Source organism: Triturus cristatus, chromosome 7, assembly GCF_964204655.1.
Source record: "Triturus cristatus chromosome 7, aTriCri1.1, whole genome shotgun sequence".
Taxonomy (NCBI): Eukaryota; Metazoa; Chordata; class Amphibia; order Caudata; family Salamandridae; genus Triturus; species Triturus cristatus.
The window spans coordinates 1,858,666,465-1,858,687,278 of NC_140590.1; the positions used below are offsets into that span (position 1 = coordinate 1,858,666,465).

General features: G+C 48.4%; 1 protein-coding gene across 6 annotated transcripts in view; it reads right to left on the reverse strand.

Annotated features, from left to right (window-relative positions):
- Positions 1-1,406: 1,406 nt before the first annotated feature.
- The window catches only part of LOC146813485 (uncharacterized), a 46,031-nt gene continuing 26,623 nt past the window's right edge, over positions 1,407-20,814 (reverse strand). For 2 of the 6 annotated variants that reach the window (XM_085620272.1, XM_085620270.1), the window contains exons 7-8: positions 4,519-4,629; positions 1,414-2,465 (exon numbers count right to left, since the gene is read on the reverse strand). In XM_085620272.1, the coding sequence (XP_085476398.1) occupies positions 1,750-2,465; positions 4,519-4,629 (827 nt within the window). In that variant the 3' untranslated portion in view covers positions 1,414-1,749. Of the gene's footprint in view, positions 2,466-4,518; positions 4,630-20,814 lie in introns of all 6 variants that reach the window. The other 4 variants (XM_085620274.1, XM_085620273.1, XM_085620269.1 and 1 more) reach the window with 3 other exon arrangements.

Genomic DNA, 20,814 nt, shown 5'->3' on the forward strand with positions numbered 1-20,814 from the left:
CGTCTTTCTCTCGAACAAAGTAGAACTTGCTTCTTGCTGCTCTTCTGACATGCATGGAACATGTGATTGAGGGAGAAGGAAAGACATATTTCTGTCTGCTAATCATGTGATAATATCTAACAACTACACACAGGCATCCATGCTGGGTAACCATGTACCTTCATTAATTAACCCTAATTAAGAAGTGTGGGCAGCTGTGGAACAGAAGACTCGCACACAGCAGTATCACGCTTGGGTTACAACTGTAACACCCAGGAAGGTAATGGTGGTATGCTTACATTTGTCTCAGCCACTCGCAGTCGCTTGGACTACATTCCAGCCATTGTTTTTCACTCACAGTGCCATTTTAGACTGAAATTCACCTTCTGCAAATAAGTCTTGGCCCTGCCCTAATTGGAAAAGTGCAGCCCACACAGCCAGGCCTGTCCCTTCTAGATGGGAACACAAACAACCTCATGTTGGTTTTGGTCTAATTAAATCTCTCCAGTGAGGTAGAGCCTCAGTCCGGAGGTACAGTGTCCACAAGACCCATGTCGGGGTATACCCGTCGCACTTAGGACATCACACCACTGGAAAAAAGTGATGAGCGGATCACTTGAATTGATGTCAGCCACTTACAATTACCAGTATACAATGTGGCAGTGTGTCCTGGAAATCATTTTGGAAATACTGGTAAGCCAGACCAATGAGTTAAGCACTCGCTGCTGACTTCCGCCATGATTTATAGGTCATCACTGCTTAAATTTGAGCTGGTGGTTTCCGGTATTCGACACCAGCACCTCATTGTCACCACCGGAACTTATGACAGCTGCCACATACTAGCGTGTTTGTGCTTTCAAAAGATGAACAGAACAGTTGTTTATCAATTCAATATACATTAAAAACAACTAATACCAGCCGCCCAAGCCTGTCTTATAGTTTTGGGGCCTCAAACAGTCTGAAATGTCGCACTTGTAGGAGTGTGATGGTTAGCAGTTGTGTAGGTACGGTCATTGGCAACGCTGGCAGTGGCAATGTGTGGTGCAAGCTGTGGTGGCCTCCTGATGAGGGCCCTGGCACTTATTTTTTTACAAACTTAGCGCCGTTAGTCCAACTAAACCTTGCATCTTTTTGAGGGTGCCAGATTCAGTAAGATTAAACTGGGTAAAACCCGCTTGTTATTCACAGCACTTGCAAATGGCAAAGGTGCCATATGCAATACTATATTATTAAGTTATTATTGTTATCATCACATCCATGTAACCCGTGCCTCATTTATCCCACAGTGGCAATAATCTCGATCTGTGCCCTAGTACTTATCAACACGTCCAGAACTATGAGTTTTGTCTTATTTGCTCCACAAATCACATCTTTTTACAAGTGTCAGTAACAAGGTAATGATATTATGTTCTCCGTGGCAACAATTGTGTGGTGTTAGTTTAAAGTTATGTTTATTGTACTGCAGTCCTGTTTCATATTATTACCATTTAAGAGCAGTGTGGGGCATTATTCATGAACGGTGTAAAAATCCAGTAGCTCATGCTTGTTGTTTGTGTCCTCTTTCAAGACCTTGCTGTGCACACTGCCCACAGAGGCTAAAAACTGTTCCAGTGTATATTTACAATAGCACCTTGTGGTCATAAAAGCAGGGTAGTCACTGCTGGCCACCCAACATTCCTCCACTGTGTTTATTGTGCGTCGAGCATCATACCTGTTACCTTTTCTCAAACTTGAGTGCACGCTAGCTTTGGGTGTATGACCAGAGACAGCTCACTTCTGGTGCTCGTATACATTGGTAGGCCACATCTCACATGGTCCTATAAGGCGTTCTGTGTGTGATTTCTGGTGTCTTAAGAGACTGTCACTTCGGTTGTAAGTTTTCCCACATTCGGCACAGATATATGGTTTTTCTTTACTGTGTGTGGCCTGATGTCGAGTCAGTTTCCACATATTGCGGAAGCGTTTATAACATTTAACACAAACATAGGGTCTGTCCACGCTGAGAGTTCTCTCCAAGGCAATCTGACTTTCCAACTGATCGAAGGTTTTGTTGTAGACCGCGCACTGATTAGACAATGAACTAACATTCCCTATTCCTGATCCCGAGTCCATCTTTTCAAGGTCTTCCACATGGCTGATGTTTTGCTCACAATTTGAACTTGTGAATTTCCTTCCATCTTGAGGGTACATAACAAGTGCTGTGTCGTGTGCCTCTCTCTCACATTCATTATATCTTTCCAGTGTCACTTCTTTAACCATTCCTGGATATAAATTAGTATATGTGTCTTTCACAAACACGCTGCCACAGGGAGCACTTTTCTCTTCTGCCAGTTCCTGATTACTTCCATGAAACATCTTTGCTACCATGCCTGTTTCTTTCTGAGAGCACTGGAACCCCTTTCTTTTTACTTTTCCCATTAATAATGCTTTTTTTGTACATTTGTCGGACTCCTTAAAGTTCATTTTCCTTTTAAAAACCCGATCATCTGCGGGAGTAATGAGAGACCAAAAATTAGCTTTCCTTGTGGAATAAAACTGCAGACGTAAAACATATTATACTTTATGCTCATAAGTTGCAATATTAACAGAAGTTTCAAAATGGTGCCCTCCAGTTATTGTGGCAAGCAACGCACAGAAGCCCTAGTGAGGTGTGTGGCATGACTTTTATTAGGTGCTTATGTGATACATCCTAAGGTACAGGCTTTCGTATAAGTTAACAAGGCTATTTTTTGTTTATGCTTAGAATGTAGCGGGGCACGGCAGTAGTGTAAGACTTGAAATTCAAGCCTGTTTAATTCTAATACGAGACATTCAGCTTTAGACAAATCGTATAAACTGAGTGTGCTGCTTTAGACAAATCGTATAAACTGAGTGTGCTTCAGTTGTCACATGTTGTCTATGCATTACCCACGTTAATGAGCGAGAGAATAGATTTTTCAACCCCGCAGCAGTTTTCTTTCATTGTAACTGCAGATTTGCTCTGGTTCTGTAGCAGAGGACCTACAAGATTCAATAGTTGTAGCTTCTGTATAGTTCCTGAAATTGGAGCTAAAGTATTGTTTACCGATCAGCATAAAAAAAAAATACAAGAGCCGACTATGAGCATACCACTCCTCGTCTCTTAAGGCTATCATGAATGACAAAGGTAGAAAAAACACCAGTATTTGGAGCAAGACAGATGGACCGGTTGTTAAAAGGATCCTGAAAAAAATCTCTAACTTCAGGCCTGATGACAAAGTTAAGTGGGGTATTACATGAGAAAGGACATGTTCAATTCAACCATTCAGAACCCTGCCAAACCCTAGTTCTTTTAGGATTCCTTACCCAAAAGGATTGCACCCTCTTATTAACTGTGCCACAGTCGCTGCACCCCTTACCCACACCCTCTTTCGCTACCTTCATCGGTTCAGTATTTCAGTACAGATTATGCCCATGACAATATTTCTACCTCATGTATTATAGACGAAAGCAAGGTATGTGACTTGACAAAACTTGCAAGTAATCCCAATTAAGCAAATGAAGATATTTGAAGCTCGGTTGTAACTGGCCAGTAAAAAATGAAAATCATAGAGGGTGGAGGATGGAAACCCTTTTTGAAGGCCAGCAATTAAGCTACCCGGCTGTACACTAAACCCCATTGGGGTATGTAAACTCATCCTCTGAAAGATTATGACTGTAGCTATATACATATGTACCTGAGGTGTTTGACAATTGCAGATTGCTGTTGTCAAGTGCAGAAAAGGATTAATTTAATAGTGGGGCAAGAAATACAGATGATCGAAAAACTGATAATTTTCAACGACTTATCAGATATTATCAAAGAGCAACTGAACAGATGTGGATTTATAAAGCTGTAGCGGCCAGGAACATTTTTAGGAAATTAAAAAGTGTAATGTCTACAGATGTGAAACACCAGGTCATAGAAATGTCTAAACCAGCCAAAAAGTAAAGAAACCTTTGAAGGGATCTCAAAACATTCTTGGAAGTTTGGAAGTTGTATTCTTGAATTATCTTCATTGAGGATTTAAAGTTTAGAATGTATGTTCTACTACCTTGTGCACCGCTATCGAAGTAAGTAGATATAGAAATATGTAAACAGGTTTAATATAAGCTGGTATTGAAAAATGTAATCCAAAAACATTACACCTGGCTGATTCTGTATTGCAACTGTATAAAATCCAGAAAAAACATCTTTGGAAAAACAGTGTTGTTTCTGTGCCCACTTCTGTGTACATGAAGTAACCATCAGGTGACATTCTGAAATATATCTCACCTCCGAATGAACTGGCATATTAGCAACAAAAGGTTAATAGACAAATTATGTGACAAATGGTAAAGTGTAACACACCAACAACGAGAAAAATAATGGGCTCAGTGATTCTTATCATGTTTTATAAATATGTGAATCCTCAGCAACCCCCTCCCCCCCCCCACACTTAACATATTGATTTTTCAGAAGCACATTCTTCAGTACAGCTGTAATACACAGGAAGACATCGGTCTTCAGAATTTCTAAAAAGGCAAACTACCTCTACTTACTTGTTGGAGCATAAATGCTGCCTCTTGTGCCGGAGTCCTTGTGTTCCATTGAATGAGCTGTTCCATCTTCTTTGATGATACATGGCACGATTTGGGTGATAGCCTCATGCTCTATACGAAAAATAAACTTTAGGTATACGTATGTCTTGAAAGAGGTGCTATCCTGAGGCACACCACCAAAAATGTGGTAACAAGTACTATTACCAGAAACCCTCACTTTGTGTAAGACTAAGAACATCTTAACTGTCAACACCACCATCCCAAGTCCGATCACTACCTCAACCATATGCGCCACAATCACCACCACTATCACACCAACCACCACCACTATAAGCAGTAGCTCAAGCACCATAACCTCCACTGCCAACCGCACTACCTGAAATAACACGACCACAACTGGCATAAGCTCCACCTCAAGTCACCGTAGCAGTCACCATAACCTCAAACTCTACAAGCACCACCTTGATCATACCAAAACCACCATAAGTCTACCTCAATTACTATAACAACCAATGCCAAAAGGACTACCTCAATCACACAACCACCACCAGCATAAGCACTACCTCGGTCACCATAAATTCCACCTCCACAAGCAATACCTCAATCACACCAACCCCCACCGGCACAGTAAGCAGTACCTCAGGGCCAATTACCTCAACAGAAACAAGCACTAGCTCAATCACGATAACCTGCACCGCCAAAAGCAGTACCTCATTCACACAACCAACACTGACATAAGCACAACCTCAGTCACCATGACCTTCCCAAGCACCGTAGTTATCACCACAACCATCACCAAATCCACCTGCGTAACTACTGGCTCGGATCTTCACAGTTAGGCGTAGTGCAGTGTCCACCTTTTTCATAATATGTGCAAAAGCTCTATCGGAACATTGAACAGCCATTTACACAATATCAACAAATTGTGGGCGTAATGGGACATGTATTTTATATAAGAAAATTGCACAGGTTCTCTTGATCTATACCTCGCGTTATCCTTGGCTACGGCTACCAGCATGATTGTGGTAAAGCTAAAGCTGCTCTGTAAGCAGGCCCACTGCCCAATCCGTATTTGTATTTTTTTAATGATATCAGTATGCTCCTGCATGCCCTTTTTGTTGTCCTCTTCTCTTGCTCTTCATTTAAAGACGGATGTAACATGCTTTACTAAAGCTCTTTTGTATGTGATGACATGGCTTTGCCATATAGCAGGTTCTGGCCACTATGCATATTGTACATTATAACAAACAGCGACTTCTCCTCCAACAAGACTAATCTGCTCCACAGCGCGCACATCCCTCTTTTTCATATGCGCTATTGGAATGCAAAATTGTTACCCATCTAGTTAGCTGTCGCCAAGGGTCTGTTGTCCTAGTTAGATTTGATTGTATATACATGTCAATGCTTTTAAAAAAGTCCATATTACACAAGCATTGGACAAGGACTGGGAGAGGATGTGGACTAATGGCTAGAGCGGTCAACCTAGAAGCTGGGGAACCGGGTTTGAGTCTCCGCAGAGACGCACAACTTCCTGTGATTCTGGGAAAATCACTTAATCTCCCGTGCCTAACAAAATTAATGTCATTAACAACAACAGGGGCGGCCTTGTACACCTGAACCAGGGGCAATCAATATTTAGTCCAAACAACGGTTCAAGGTATTGTAAGAATTTCAATTTCACATACAAACAATAGCAATACTCAATTATTTAAGAAAAAAACAATTATGCACACATAAGAAAGTAAAATTGGAGAAATAAGAGAAAAGCCCATATAAGAAATATTTGGAAAAATATACAAAATGTATTCAATATGTGGATAAAAGCAAGTTTATAACATTGAGCTCAGAAATATATACTGGTACACATAACATTTGTTATAAAATACAAAACCAGACAAGTGGCAAACAGAAGGGATTACATAGCGAGGGGAGTTTCAGAACACTGAAACAACGACAAACAAGACGATGCGTCCTTCATTAATTGCGGCCACAGTTGCGTCGACGGCGTTTCGACCTTTGTATGATTACATGGTCATCATGAGGACATAAATTTAACTGAGCATCCAAGAAAATTTCCCGTTACACGATGAATAATTGTAACATACACCGATTAGGTTGTACTTCACCAATGCCTAGTGGAAACTAAAAAAATCTAAGTGCAATGATGAAAAGTTGCAAATTTACACAACTTGTGTCGATACACTTGTTACCCCAGTGGCTGCATGAATAAATCTGGCAAAGCTGACCACGGGCAAGGAGAACAAATCTTCCATATGCTTCACTCAAATGTGATGGCGAAAGCGTCCCTTACGCAGACTTTTATGCTGCGTGAGGGACGCATTCGCCATCACGAGGCCGCGAGACAGGTGCACAGAGCACTATATAGAAGACAACATGACCCAAGAATTGGGCAAGGCCGCGAGACAGGTGCACAGAGCACTACATAGAAGTCTATATTACGCAAGCATTAGACAAGGCAGCGAGATAGGTGCACAGAGCACTACATAGAAATCTATATTATGCAAGCATTAGACAAGGCTGCGAGACAGGTGCACAGAGCACTACATAGAAGTCTGTATCGCCCAAGAATTGGACAAGGCTGCGAGACATGTGTACAGAGCACTACATAGAAGTCTGTCATATGACCCAAGTGCACAGAGCACTACCACAAAGTCTATATGACCCAAGCATTGGGCAAGAACGCCAGACAGGCGCACAGACCCCAACCCGAAGTCTATATGAACCAAGCATTGGGCAAGGCCGCGAAACAGGTGTATAGACCACTACCCGAAATCCATATGACCCAAGCATTAGGCAAGGCCGCGAGACAGGCGCAAAGACCACTACCCGAAGTCTATATGACCCAAGCATTAGGCAAGGCTGCAAGACCGGCGCACAGAGCACTACCTGGAAGTCTACAAGACCCAAGCACTGGGCAAGGCCGCGAGACAGGCGCACTGAGCACTACCTGCAAGTCTATATGCCCCAAGCATAGGGAAAGAACATGGGACAGGCCCACAGAGCACTACCCGGAAGTCTATATGACCTAAGCATTGTGCAAGGGCGCGAGACAGGCACACAGAGCACTACCGCAAGTCTGTATGACCCAAGCATTGGGGAAGGCCGCAAAACAGGCACACAGAGCACTACCGGAAGTCTATATGACCCAAGCATTGGGCAAGGCCGCGAGACAAGTGCACAGAGCACTACATAGAAGTCTATATTACGCAAGCTTTGGACAAGGCAGTGAGATGGGTGCACATAGCACTACACAGAAGTAGATACTACGCAAGCATTAGACAAGGCAGCGAGTTAGGTGCACAGAGCACTACATAGAAGTCTATATTACCCAAGCATTGGACAAGGCTGCGAGACAGGTGCACAGAGCACTACATAGAAGTCTATGTTACGCAAGCATTTGACAAGGCAGCAAGACAGGTGCACAGAGCAGTACATAGAAGTCTGTTATATGACCCAAGCGCACAGAAAGTCTATATGACCCAAGCATTGGGCAAGGGTGCAAGACAGGCGCACAGACCACTACCCGGATGTCTATGTGACCCAAGCATTCGGCAAGGCCGCGAGACAGGCCCAAAGACCACTACCCCGAAGTCTATATGAACCAAGCATTGGGCAAGGCCGCGACACGGGCGCATAGACCATTACCCAAAGTCTATATGACCCAAGCATTAGGCAAGGCCGCGAGACAGGCGCAAAGACCACTACCCGGAAGTCTATATGACCCAAGCATTAGGCAAGGCTGCAAGACCGGTGCACAGAGCACTACCTGGAGGTCTACAAGACCCAAGCACTGGGTAAGGCCACGAGACAGGCGCACTGAGCACTACCTAGAAGTCTATATGGCCCAAGCATTGGGCAAGGCCGCGAGACAGGCGCCCAGAGCACTACTGAGAAGTCTATGTGACCCAAGCATTGGGCAAGGGCGCGAGACAGGTGCACAGACCACTACCTGGAAGTCTATTTGACCCAAGCATTGGGCAAGGGTGCAAGACAGATGCACAGACCACTACCCAGAAGCCTATGTGACTCAAGCAATGGGCAAGGGCGCCAGACAGACACACAGACCACTACCTGCAAGGTTACATGACCCAAGCATTGGGCAAGGCCGTGAGACACGCCCACAGAGCACTGCTGGGAAGTCTGTTATATGACCCAAGCATTAGGCAAGGGCGCGAGACAAGCGCACAGAGTGCTACCTAGAAGTCTATATGACGCAAGCATTGGGTAAGGGCGCGAGACAGGCGTACAAGCCACTACCTGGAAGTCTATATGACCCAAGCGTTGGGTTAGGGCGCGAGACAGGCGCACAGAGCACTACCGGAAGTCTATATGACCCAAGCATTGGGCAAGGGTGCGAGACAGGCACACAGAGCACTCCCTGGAAGAGTATCTGACCCAAGCATTGGGTAAGGGTGCAAGACAGGCGCACGGACCACTACCGGGAAGTCTATATGACCCAAGCGTTGGGCAAGGGCGCGAGACAGGCGGACAGACCACTATCGGAAGTCTATGTGACCCAAGTATTGGGCAAGGGTGTAAGGCAGACACCCAGACAACTACCCAAAGGTCTATATGACCCAAGCATTGGGCAAGGGCACGAGACAGGAGCACAGACCACTACCCGGAAGTCAATATGACCCAAGCATTGGGCAAGGGTGCGAGACAGGCGCACAGAGCAGTACCCGGAAGTCTATATGGCCCAAGCATTGGGAAAGAACATGGGACAGGCCCACAGAGCACAACCAGGAAGTCTATATGACCCAAGCATTAGGCAAGGGCACGGGACAGGCCACAGAGCACTACCCAGAAGTCTATATGACCCAAGCATTGGGCAAGGGCACGAGACAGGAGCACAGACCACTACCCGGAAGTCAATATGACCCAACCATTGGGCAAGGGTGCGAGACAGGCGCACAGAGCACTACCCGGAAGTCTATATGACCCAAGCATTGGGCGTGGGCGTGAGACAGGCGCACAGACCACTACCCGGATGTCTATGTGACCCAAGCATTGGGCAAGGCCGCGAGACAGGCACACAGACCACTACCCCGCAGTCTATATGAACCAAGCATTGGGCAAGGCTGCGAGACGGGCGTACAGACCACTACCCAGTCTATATGACCTAAGCATTAGGCAAGGCCGCGAGACAGGTGCACAGAGCACTACATAGAAGAGTCAATGTGCCAAACTAGCTATAAAATGGCACCACACAGTGGGGTAATGAGGGAACCAAGCATTGGGCAAGGGCGCGAGACAGGTGCACAGAGCACTACCTGGAAGTCTATATGACCCAAGCATTGGGCAAGAACACGAGACAGGCGCACAGAGCACAACCCGGAAGTCTATATGACCCAAGCATTGGGCAAGGGCACAAGACAGGCACACAGACCACTACCAGGATGTCTATGTGACCCAAGCATTCGGCAAGGCCGCGAGACAGGCCCAAAGACCACTACCCCGAAGTCTATATGTACCAACCATTGGGCAAGGACGCGAAACAGGCGCATAGACCACTACCCAAAGTCTATATGAACCAAGCATTAGGCAAGGCCGCGAGACAGGCGCCAAGACCACTACCCGGAAGTCTATATGACTCAATCATTAGGCAAGGCTGCGAGACCGGCGCACAGAGCACTACCTGGATGTCTACAAGACCCAAGCACTGGGCAAGGCCGCGAGACTGGCGCACTGAGCACTACCTGGAAGTCTATATGGCCCAAGCATTTGGAAAGAACATGGGACAGGCCCACAGAGCACCACGCGGAAGTCTATATGACCCAAGCATTGAGCAAGGGCGCGAGACAGGCACAAAGAGGACTACCGGAAGTCTATATGACCCAAGCATTGGGCAAGGGCGCGAGACAGGCGCACAGAGCACTACCTGGAAGTCTACATGACCCAAGCTTCGGGCAAGGGCGAAACAGGAACACACAGCACTACCTGGAAGTCTATATGACCCAAGCATTGTGCAAGGGCGCGAGACAGGCACACAGAGCACTACCGGAAGTTTGTATGACCCCAAGCATTGGGAAAGGGCGCAAAACAGGCACACAGAGCACTACCAGAAGTCTATATGACCCAAGCATTGGGCAAGGGCACGTGACAGGAGCACAGAGCACTACCTGGAAGTCTAAATGACCCAAGCATTGGGCAAGGGTGCGAGACAGGCGCACAGACCACTACCCGGATATATATATGACCCAAGCATGGGGCAAGGGCGAGAGACAGGCGCACAGAACACTACCTGGAAGTCTAAATGAGCAAAGCTTCGGGCAAGGGCGAGAAAGGAACACACAGCCCTACCCGGTAGTCTATATGACGCAAGCATTGGGCAAGGGAGCAAGACAGGCGCACAGACCACTACCCAGAAGTCTATATGACCCAAGCATTGGCCAAGGGCACGAGACAGGCACACAGACCACTACCCAGATGTATATATGACCCAAGCATTGGGCAAGGGCGCGAGGCAGGTGCACAGACAAGTACCCGGATGTCTATGTGACCCAAGCATTGTGCGAGGCCGCCAGACAGGTGCACAGACCACTACCCAGAAGTCTATGTGACCCAAGCATTGAGCAAGGCCGCGAGACAGGCGCCTGGACCACTACCCAGAAGTCTATGTGACCCAAGCATTGGGCAAGGCCGTGAGACAGGCGTACATACCACTACCAGAAGTCTATATGACCCAAGCATTAGGCAAGGCCGCGAGACAGGCGCAAAGACCACTACCCGGAAGTCTATATGACCCAAGCATTAGGCAAGGCCGCGAGACAGGAGTACAGACCACTACCCGAACTTCATATGACCCAAGCATTAGGCAATGCCGCGAAACAGGCGCAAAGACCAGTACTCAGAAGTCTATGTGACCCAAGCACTGGGCAAGGGCACGAGACAGGTGCACAGAGCACTACCTGGAAGTCTAAATGACCCAAGTATCGGGCAAGGGCGAGTCAGGAACACAGAGCATTACCCGGAAGTCTATATGACCCAAGCATTGGGCAAGGGCGTGAGACAGGCGCACAGACCACTACTCGGGAGTCTATATGACCCAAGCATTGGGCAAGGGTGCGATACAGGCGCACAGACCACTATCCGGAAGTCTATATGACCCAAGCATTGGGCAAGGGCGCGAGACAGGCGCACAGAGCACTACCCAGAAGTCTATATGACCCAAGCATTGGGCAAGGGCACGAGACAGGCGCACAGAGGACTACCCGGAAGTCTATATGACCCAAGCATTGGGCAAGGGCGAGACAGGAACACACAGCACTACCTGGAAGTCTATATGACCCAAGCATTGTGCAAGGGCGCGAGACAGGCACACAGAGCACTACCGGAAGTTTGTATGACCCCAAGCATTGGGAAAGGGCGCAAAACAGGCACACAGAGCACTACCAGAAGTCTATATGACCCAAGCATTGGGCAAGGGCACGTGACAGGAGCACAGAGCACTACCTGGAAGTCTAAATGACCCAAGCATTGGGCAAGGGTGCGAGACAGGCGCACAGACCACTACCCGGATATATATATGACCCAAGCATGGGGCAAGGGCGAGAGACAGGCGCACAGAACACTACCTGGAAGTCTAAATGAGCAAAGCTTCGGGCAAGGGCGAGAAAGGAACACACAGCCCTACCCGGTAGTCTATATGACGCAAGCATTGGGCAAGGGAGCAAGACAGGCGCACAGACCACTACCCAGAAGTCTATATGACCCAAGCATTGGCCAAGGGCACGAGACAGGCACACAGACCACTACCCAGATGTATATATGACCCAAGCATTGGGCAAGGGCGCGAGGCAGGTGCACAGACAAGTACCCGGATGTCTATGTGACCCAAGCATTGTGCGAGGCCGCCAGACAGGTGCACAGACCACTACCCAGAAGTCTATGTGACCCAAGCATTGAGCAAGGCCGCGAGACAGGCGCCTGGACCACTACCCAGAAGTCTATGTGACCCAAGCATTGGGCAAGGCCGTGAGACAGGCGTACATACCACTACCAGAAGTCTATATGACCCAAGCATTAGGCAAGGCCGCGAGACAGGCGCAAAGACCACTACCCGGAAGTCTATATGACCCAAGCATTAGGCAAGGCCGCGAGACAGGAGTACAGACCACTACCCGAACTTCATATGACCCAAGCATTAGGCAATGCCGCGAAACAGGCGCAAAGACCAGTACCCAGAAGTCTATGTGACCCAAGCACTGGGCAAGGGCACGAGACAGGTGCACAGAGCACTACCTGGAAGTCTAAATGACCCAAGTATCGGGCAAGGGCGAGTCAGGAACACAGAGCATTACCCGGAAGTCTATATGACCCAAGCATTGGGCAAGGGCGTGAGACAGGCGCACAGACCACTACTCGGGAGTCTATATGACCCAAGCATTGGGCAAGGGTGCGATACAGGCGCACAGACCACTATCCGGAAGTCTATATGACCCAAGCATTGGGCAAGGGCGCGAGACAGGCGCACAGAGCACTACCCAGAAGTCTATATGACCCAAGCATTGGGCAAGGGCACGAGACAGGCGCACAGAGGACTACCCGGAAGTCTATATGACCCAAGCATTGGGCAAGGGCGCGAGACAGGCACACTGACCACTACCCCGAAGTCTATATGACCCAAGCATTGGGCAAGGGTGCGAGACAGGCGCATAGAGCACTAGCCAGAAGTCTAAATGACCTAAGCATTGGGCAAGGGCGCGAGACAGGCACACAGAGCACTACCCAGAAGTCTATATGACCCAAGCATTGGGCAAGGGCACGAGACAGGCGCACAGAGGACTACCCGGAAGTCTATATGACCGAAGCATTGGGCAAGGCCGCGAGACAGGCGCACAGACCACTACCCCGAAGTCTATAAGAACCAACCATTGGGCAAGGCTGCGAGACAGGCGCACAGACCACTACCCAGAAGTCTATATGACCCAAGCATTGGGAAAGGCTGCAAGACAGGCGCACAGAGCACTACATAGAAGAGTCAAGGTGCCAAACTAGCTATAAAATGGCACCACCCAGTGGGGTAATGAGGGACCCAAGCATCAGGCAAGGGCGCGAGACAGGCGCACTGAGCAATACCTGGAAGTCTATGAGGCCCAAGCATTGGGAAAGAACATGGGACAGGCACACAGAGCACTACCCGGAAGTCTATATGACCCAAGAATTGGGCATGGGCACGAGACCGGCACACAGAGCACTACCGCAAGTCTGTATGACCCAAGCATTGGACAAGGGCGTGAGACAGGCGTACAGACCACTACCCGAAGTCTATATGACCCAAGCATTAGGCAAGGCCGCGAGACAGGCGCAAAGACCACTACCCGGAAGTCTATATGACCCAAGCATTAGGCAAGGCCGCGAGACAGGAGTATAGACCACTACCCGAAGTTCATATGACCCAAGCATTAGGCAATGCCGCGAAACAGGCGCAAAGCCCAGTACCCAGAAGTCTATGTGACCCAAGCACTGGGCAAGGGCACGAGACAGGTGCACAGAGCACTACCTGGAAGTCTAAATAACCCAAGTATTGGGCAAGGGTGAGACAGGAACACAGAGCATTACCGGAAGTCTATATGACCCAAGCATTGGGCAAGGGTGTAAAACAGACACACAGAGCACTACCGGAAGTCTACATGAACCAAACATTGGGCAAGGGCGTGAGACAGGGGCACAGAGCACTACCGAGAAGTCTATATGGCCCAAGCGTTGGGAAAGAACACAGGACATTCCCACAGAGCACTATCCAGAAGTCTATATGACCCAAGCATTGGGCAAGGGCGCGATACAGGCGCACAGACCACTATCCGGAAGTCTATATGACCCAAGCATTGGGCAAGGGCGCGAGATAGGCGCACAGAGCACTACCCAGAAGTCTATATGACCCAAGCACTGGGCAAGGGCACGAGACAGGCGCACAGAGGACTACCCGGAAGTCTATATGACCCAAGCATTGGGCAAGGGCGCGAGACAGGCGCACAGACCACTACCTCGAAGTCTATATGGCCCAAGCATTGGGCAAGGGTGCGAGACAGGCGCATAGAGCACTACCAGAAGTCTAAATGACCCAAGCATTGGGCAAGGGCGCGAGACAGACACACAGACCACTACCCGGATATATATATATATATATGACCCAAGCATAGGGCAAATGTGCAAGACAGGATCACAGAACACTACCTGGAAGTCTAAATGACCCAAGCTTCGGGCAAGGGCGAGACAGGAACACACAGCACTACCTGGAAGTCTGTATGACCCAAGCATTGGGCAAGGGCGCGAAACAGGCACACAGACCACTACCCAGAAGTCTATGTGACCCAAGCATTGGGCAAGGCCGCGAGACAGGCGCCTGGACCACTACCCTGAAGTCTATGTGACCCAAGCATTGGGCAAGGCCGTGAGACAGGCGTACAGACCACTACCCGAAGTCTATATGACCCAAGCATTTGGCAAGGCCGCGAGACAGGCGCAAAGACCACTAGCCGGAAGTCTATATGACCCAAGCATTGGGCAAGGGCGTGAGACAGGAGCACAGACCACTACCCGAAGTTCATATGACCCAAGCATTAGGCAATGCCGTGAAACAGACGCAAAGACCAGTATCCAGAAGTCTATGTGACCCAAGCATTGGGCAAGGGCGCGAGACAGGTGCACAGAGCACTACCTGGAAGTCTAAACGACCCAAGTATTGGGCAAGGGCGAGACAGGAACACAGAGCATTACCCAGAAGTCTATATGACCCAAGCATTGGGCAAGGGCGTGAGACAGGCGCACAGACCACTACCCGGGAGTCTATATGACCCAAGCATTGGGCAAGGGCGCGTGACAGACGCACAGACCACTATCCAGAAGTCTATATGACCCAAGCATTGGTCAAGGGAGCGAGACAGGTGCACAGACCACTACCTGGATTTATATATGACCGAAGCATTGGGCAAGGGCGTGAGACAGGTGCACAGACCACTACCCGGATGTCTATGTGACCCAAGCATTGGGCAAGGGCGCAAGACAGGTGCACAGACCACTACCCGGATGTCTATGTGACCCAAGCATTGGGCAAGGCCGCGAGACAGGCGCAGAGACCACTACCCAGAAGTCTATGTGACCCAAGCATTGGGCAAGGGCGCAAGACAGGTGCCTGGACCACTACCCCTAAGTCTATGTGACCCAAGCATTGGGCAAGGCCGTGAGACAGGCCCACCGACCACTACCCCGAAGTCTTTATGAACCAAGCATTGGACAAGGCCGCGAGACTGGCGCACAGACCACTACATGAAGTCTATATAACCCAAGCATTGGGCAAGGCCGCGAGTCAGGCCCAAAGACCACTACCCCGAAGTCTATATGAACCAAGCATTGGGCAAGGCCGCGAGACAGGCGTACAGACCAGCAGCTAACGGAGAGGAAGTCCTCTCCTGAGTGTCCTCACGCCGGAGGAAAGAGGAAGGAGAGACTGGTAACATCTACAAGATCTCCAAACCCACCAGAAGCAAAGATCCTGCAATCGGAATGTTTGCGGTTCTCACTGAATTCATCATCGCTTCCTCTAATCTTTAGTGAGCCGAGAAACGAGCTGAAACGCTCCCCAGTGTCCATGAACCAAGATGGCACTTGGAGGATACAGAGAATGAGCCCGGAGACTGTTGGAAAACCACTCTCACACTAGAAAGGGTGGTGGTGGTCTTCCGGACACACTGTGGTAGCTTGGCTCGAGTGGTCAGGAAACAGGCGCAGTGCTAAGCATACAATATACCCATACAAGAACCATGCGTGCATCCGTTCCAAAAACGACTCTACACCGTAAAAATTATGAAAATATTCTTTCTTTATCTTTTTCTCTTAGTTGCTGATTGGAAAAATAAATAAGACAATCACAATATACAAGTTTCAATTAGTGCAGGTCAAATAAATATTGGCTGTTTGATGAAATAAATAGGGGTGATCATAAATAACAGGGCATAAATACAAGTGCAATATATACAGACAATTAAATACTTTGAGGCAATAAATACTGTACCAATAAATATTGTACACCATCAAGTCCTGTGGACCTATAAATATAGTGCAGCAATAAATAGGTAAAAATTCAATAAATACAGTACCCCCAATAAATAATTAAAAGTATACAGCAACACTCATGTAATCAGATAACACTTCAATTCTTAAGGGCAGATTTGGCCCAGGCACAGCTTGTAGGGTTGTGGAAGGCTTGAGGGGGGCTACTCCCTGGCTGGGACAAGGCTGAGGCCTAAGCTGAGGTAGATCAAAGGGGGGAATACCAGTGCCCTGGCTTTCTCTCTCCACACAACCTCTCTAGGTTAGTCCCAGTTCACCCCTTGCACAGTCAGGTTGGTTTCAGCACCTCCCTAGCCCCTTAGAGCAGTCTCTCAGGTCTCCACAGGGCCTTAGGCGCCCTCTACTCCACTTACTGCCCTTTTTCTGATGTTCCGACGCCGCTGGAGTCGTGTCGACGCCGTGAGGCGGTTCCGGTTCGGTCTCGGCGGCCTCGGCACAATGTCAGTTCTTTGACGACGCCGGTAGGCGGTTCCGGTCCGATGTCGGTGGCCTCGGTTCGATCTCGACCTCCGATTCGACGGCGTCGGGCAGTCTCTTCACGATGTCGACTTCGGGCGGCTCCGGTCCGATGGCGCCCTCGGCTCCGATGACGTCGGCCGGCCTGGCCTCGATGTCGACTTCCGGCGACTCCGGGGTGCGATCCTCACCCCCGACCTCCGGTGCTCCTCTACCTCGGTCTCCGACGACTCCGGAGGGCGGACTTCACTCCTCCGATGACGCCGCTCGCTCGACCTCGGTTCACTTCCTCCTCGACCTCTGGTATTCCTCACGACCTCTGTCGGCGCCCTCTCACGACCTCAGGCGGCTCCGGGTACGACGTCTGCTACTTCAGTCAGCGCCGCTTCTCCACCTCGGGCTCCAGGTCTTCAGGCTACTCGACGCCGGACTCCAGGGAAACCAGTTCTCAGGTCAGAATCTTGCTGTTTTCTTGGTTCTAAGGCCTGTTCCTGCTGTCCAGGTCCTTAGGATAAGTTTCTTCTGTCTTCTTCCCACACAGGGCTATAGGCTGGGATCCATCAGTAGGGACAAGTATCAAGGGTGGGTTTATGGACCCCACTCCAGGCACAAGTTTCCACCCCTGCTGCTTCACTCCTTCCTCCTTCACTGTTGTGCTCCTCTCCCTTCACCAGTCAGGTGCCAACTGCCAGCTCCAACTGCCAACTCTCTCTCTTAACCTCCCAACATTCTAAACGGTTTCCAACTGTCACGGAGTTCTGGAACCTCCTGGAATGTTCTGGAAGGTGCTGGTAGGTTCCAGTGGATGCTGGTGATGTCACAGGTGGCCACCATCTTGTGCTCCAGGCCCTCAGACAGAAGTTTCAGGGGTAGCTAAAATGGCTCCCTGAATCTGCAGCAACACTAAAAAGTCTGGTGGTTCCCAAAAAGGAAAAAATTCAAACAGGGTTTGAGGCAAAAGTGGGACAAAATAAATAATGATGAGGAGGGACCACCCAAAGGGCTGACAGGTCTAACAGAGACCGTAGGATTAGATTCGCATTACCACTTGACCCAACTGTGATCTGCGTTGCAGGATGCTCCGGTCCACTGCTGCACTTGTTGGAAGCACCGAGGTGAGCCCCCACGCACCATTAAACCACGGTTGAGGTATGGTATGGCGCCCCTTGCCAAAGCACTCCCACGCCCATTGTTGGGGAAGGATCCAGTAGGTAGGCCTTGGAGTCTCAGAGACCCCTCTGAGAGAGTCAACTGCATAAAGGGAGCCTCGCGCAGCGGAGATGTGGGAATGATACCACTTCCCCTGGGATCACAGCTTACCGGACCTTGGACGCGGCCTTTACTCGTCTACCGGTTTGTGCCCCCTTCACCCTCCCCCTCCTCTTTCATGCTGTCTCACCCTCCCCCACCGCTTTCCCTCTTTCATTCTTTGTCTACTTCCTCTGCTACTATCCCCTCTCCCCTGATTCTCTCCCCTTGCCTACTACGCCGCCTAGCACCCTGTCCCTTGTGCCCTTTTACTAAGCACTCCTTCTCCCCTTGTTGGGGAAAGATCCAATATTTATACTCTGGAGTCCCCATGATCCCTCTGAGAGAGTCCACAGCGCCAAGGGAGCCACTCACAGTTGAGGTATGGTATGGCCCCCTTGCCAAAGCACTCCCTCTCCCCTTTTTGGGGAAGGATCCAGTAGATAGGCCTTGGAGTCTCAAAGACCCATCTGAGAGAGTTCACTGCATAAAGGGAGCCTCTCGCAACGGAGATGGGGAATGATACCACTTCCCCTGGGATCACAGCCTACTGGACTTTGGACGCAGCTATTACTCGTCTACCGGTTTGTGCCCCCGTCACCCTCCCCCTCCTCTTTCATGCTATGTCTCACCCTCCCCCTCCTCTTTCCCTCCTTCATTCTCTGTCTACTTTCCCTGCTCCTACCCCGTCTCCCCAGAATCTCTCCTCTTGCCTGCTTTTTCACTTACGTATATGTCCTTATTGTTTGTCTCGACTTAACATGTAACTATGTAGCTATGCTCTAAAACTGTGTAACCTTTGTAATGATGTAACCTGCAACTATGGTCTGATACTCATGTAAAGCGCTCTGATGCCACCAGGGCTACTACCCGAAGTCTATATGACCCAAGCATCAGGCAAGGCCGTGAGACACGCGCAAAGACCACTACCCGGAAGTCTATATGACCCAAGCATTAGGCAAGGAATTGCACCTATTGTAGTGAACATGAGAGATTTTTAAAATTTGGATCTTAAACACTGAGGATTATATACACTTTAAGGTAAATGAAGGTGGATAATGCGGCAAAATACCTTTAGTCAATTCCATATATACAACGCACACCGGAGGTAATTGTCAGTTTCTTTATTGTAGTTTTTGTGAAACACTCACTTCAAGTATGGGATTAATTGAAGAATTCTTCTCATGTAACTTTGGGAATTGAAGAAGGATTGCCGTATGAGTGCGAAGGTATTGCTGAATTATTTTCTATCATGATAAGTTGGTGTTTTTGTTCATGGAAATAAGGTCATATCATTGATATGATATGTGTATTATAACTTATATATTCTGTTAGTGAATCAAGTAGTGATCGTGGTACGTCAGTGACCTGAACAAGATTGGACTATTACTATTATTGGTGAGGCTTTAGCGTGGTCTTGTCTTCATTTGGGATTTATGGATTTAAACCGTAGTTTGTCTGTACGTTAACTTCATCAGGCATTGTGCAGGTGTGGTGAGATGCTTTTAAACGTTTGAGTCTATCAAGAACCCCTTTTGGAAATTAATCTTCTTTTGCTCTTGGTTTAAACATCGGGCTTTTCCTGAAATCTCTTGAGAATTCACTTGGTGGTTTTAATTTCTTTTTCTCCCTCTTTAAAAAATCTTTTTTCTCATTTGGGCCTTTTTTGGTTTATCTTTCTTTCTGCTGTTATCAACAGTAGAATTTGACCTATTATTGTTTGACAATAATGAGATGATAATTAATCCTTGTTTGGTAACCTTGTTTAAATATGTATTTCACATGGTATTATTAGATATTCTTTGATGTATTTATGTTGCCTTTTACAGCCCTGAGGAAGCCCTATGCGGGCGAAACGCGTTGGCTGTATTTCTGCTGCTGTGCATGATCATCTTGCGACATTAAAAGAACATATTATATATCAATGAAAAATTTGGACTGAATCACTTACTGTGTAGTCTATGCATTCTTTAGTGTTGCCTCTCTGTGTGTTCTTTAAATGTGTTAGATGTGTATGGTCCCAAGGCAGTAGACCACAGAGGTGGGCAACCTGAATCTACAAATTTACTTACATTCTGTGTATAGTAGGGTAGTGCAGCTGTTTTTTCCCTAACTGCCTATTTTGCTGTGTATGCAATGTATACACCTGGGATGCCCCCTCTCCCTCGAGCAAATTTGTCCCCTGATCAGTGTGCTTATTGTAAAGAGACTGGGCATTGGCGTTCTGAGTGCCCTCTTTTGCGAGGTCAGCAGTACCAACGGGGAAGGGGAAGTATGAGAGGACGCCCAGGGAATTCAGGAAGCAGGGGGGGTACAGGAGCTCGCCCCAGATTTGAAGCAGTTGAGCAAGGACCAAATTACTCTAATACTTTTGATAGACGAAATCAATATCAAATGTCTGATTATTCTGCTGATGCCCTTGCAGATTCCGATTATGCATAGGGATGCCTAGGATGGGGTAAGGAACCGGTTGAGGTGCCAGTAGATCAGATGGGT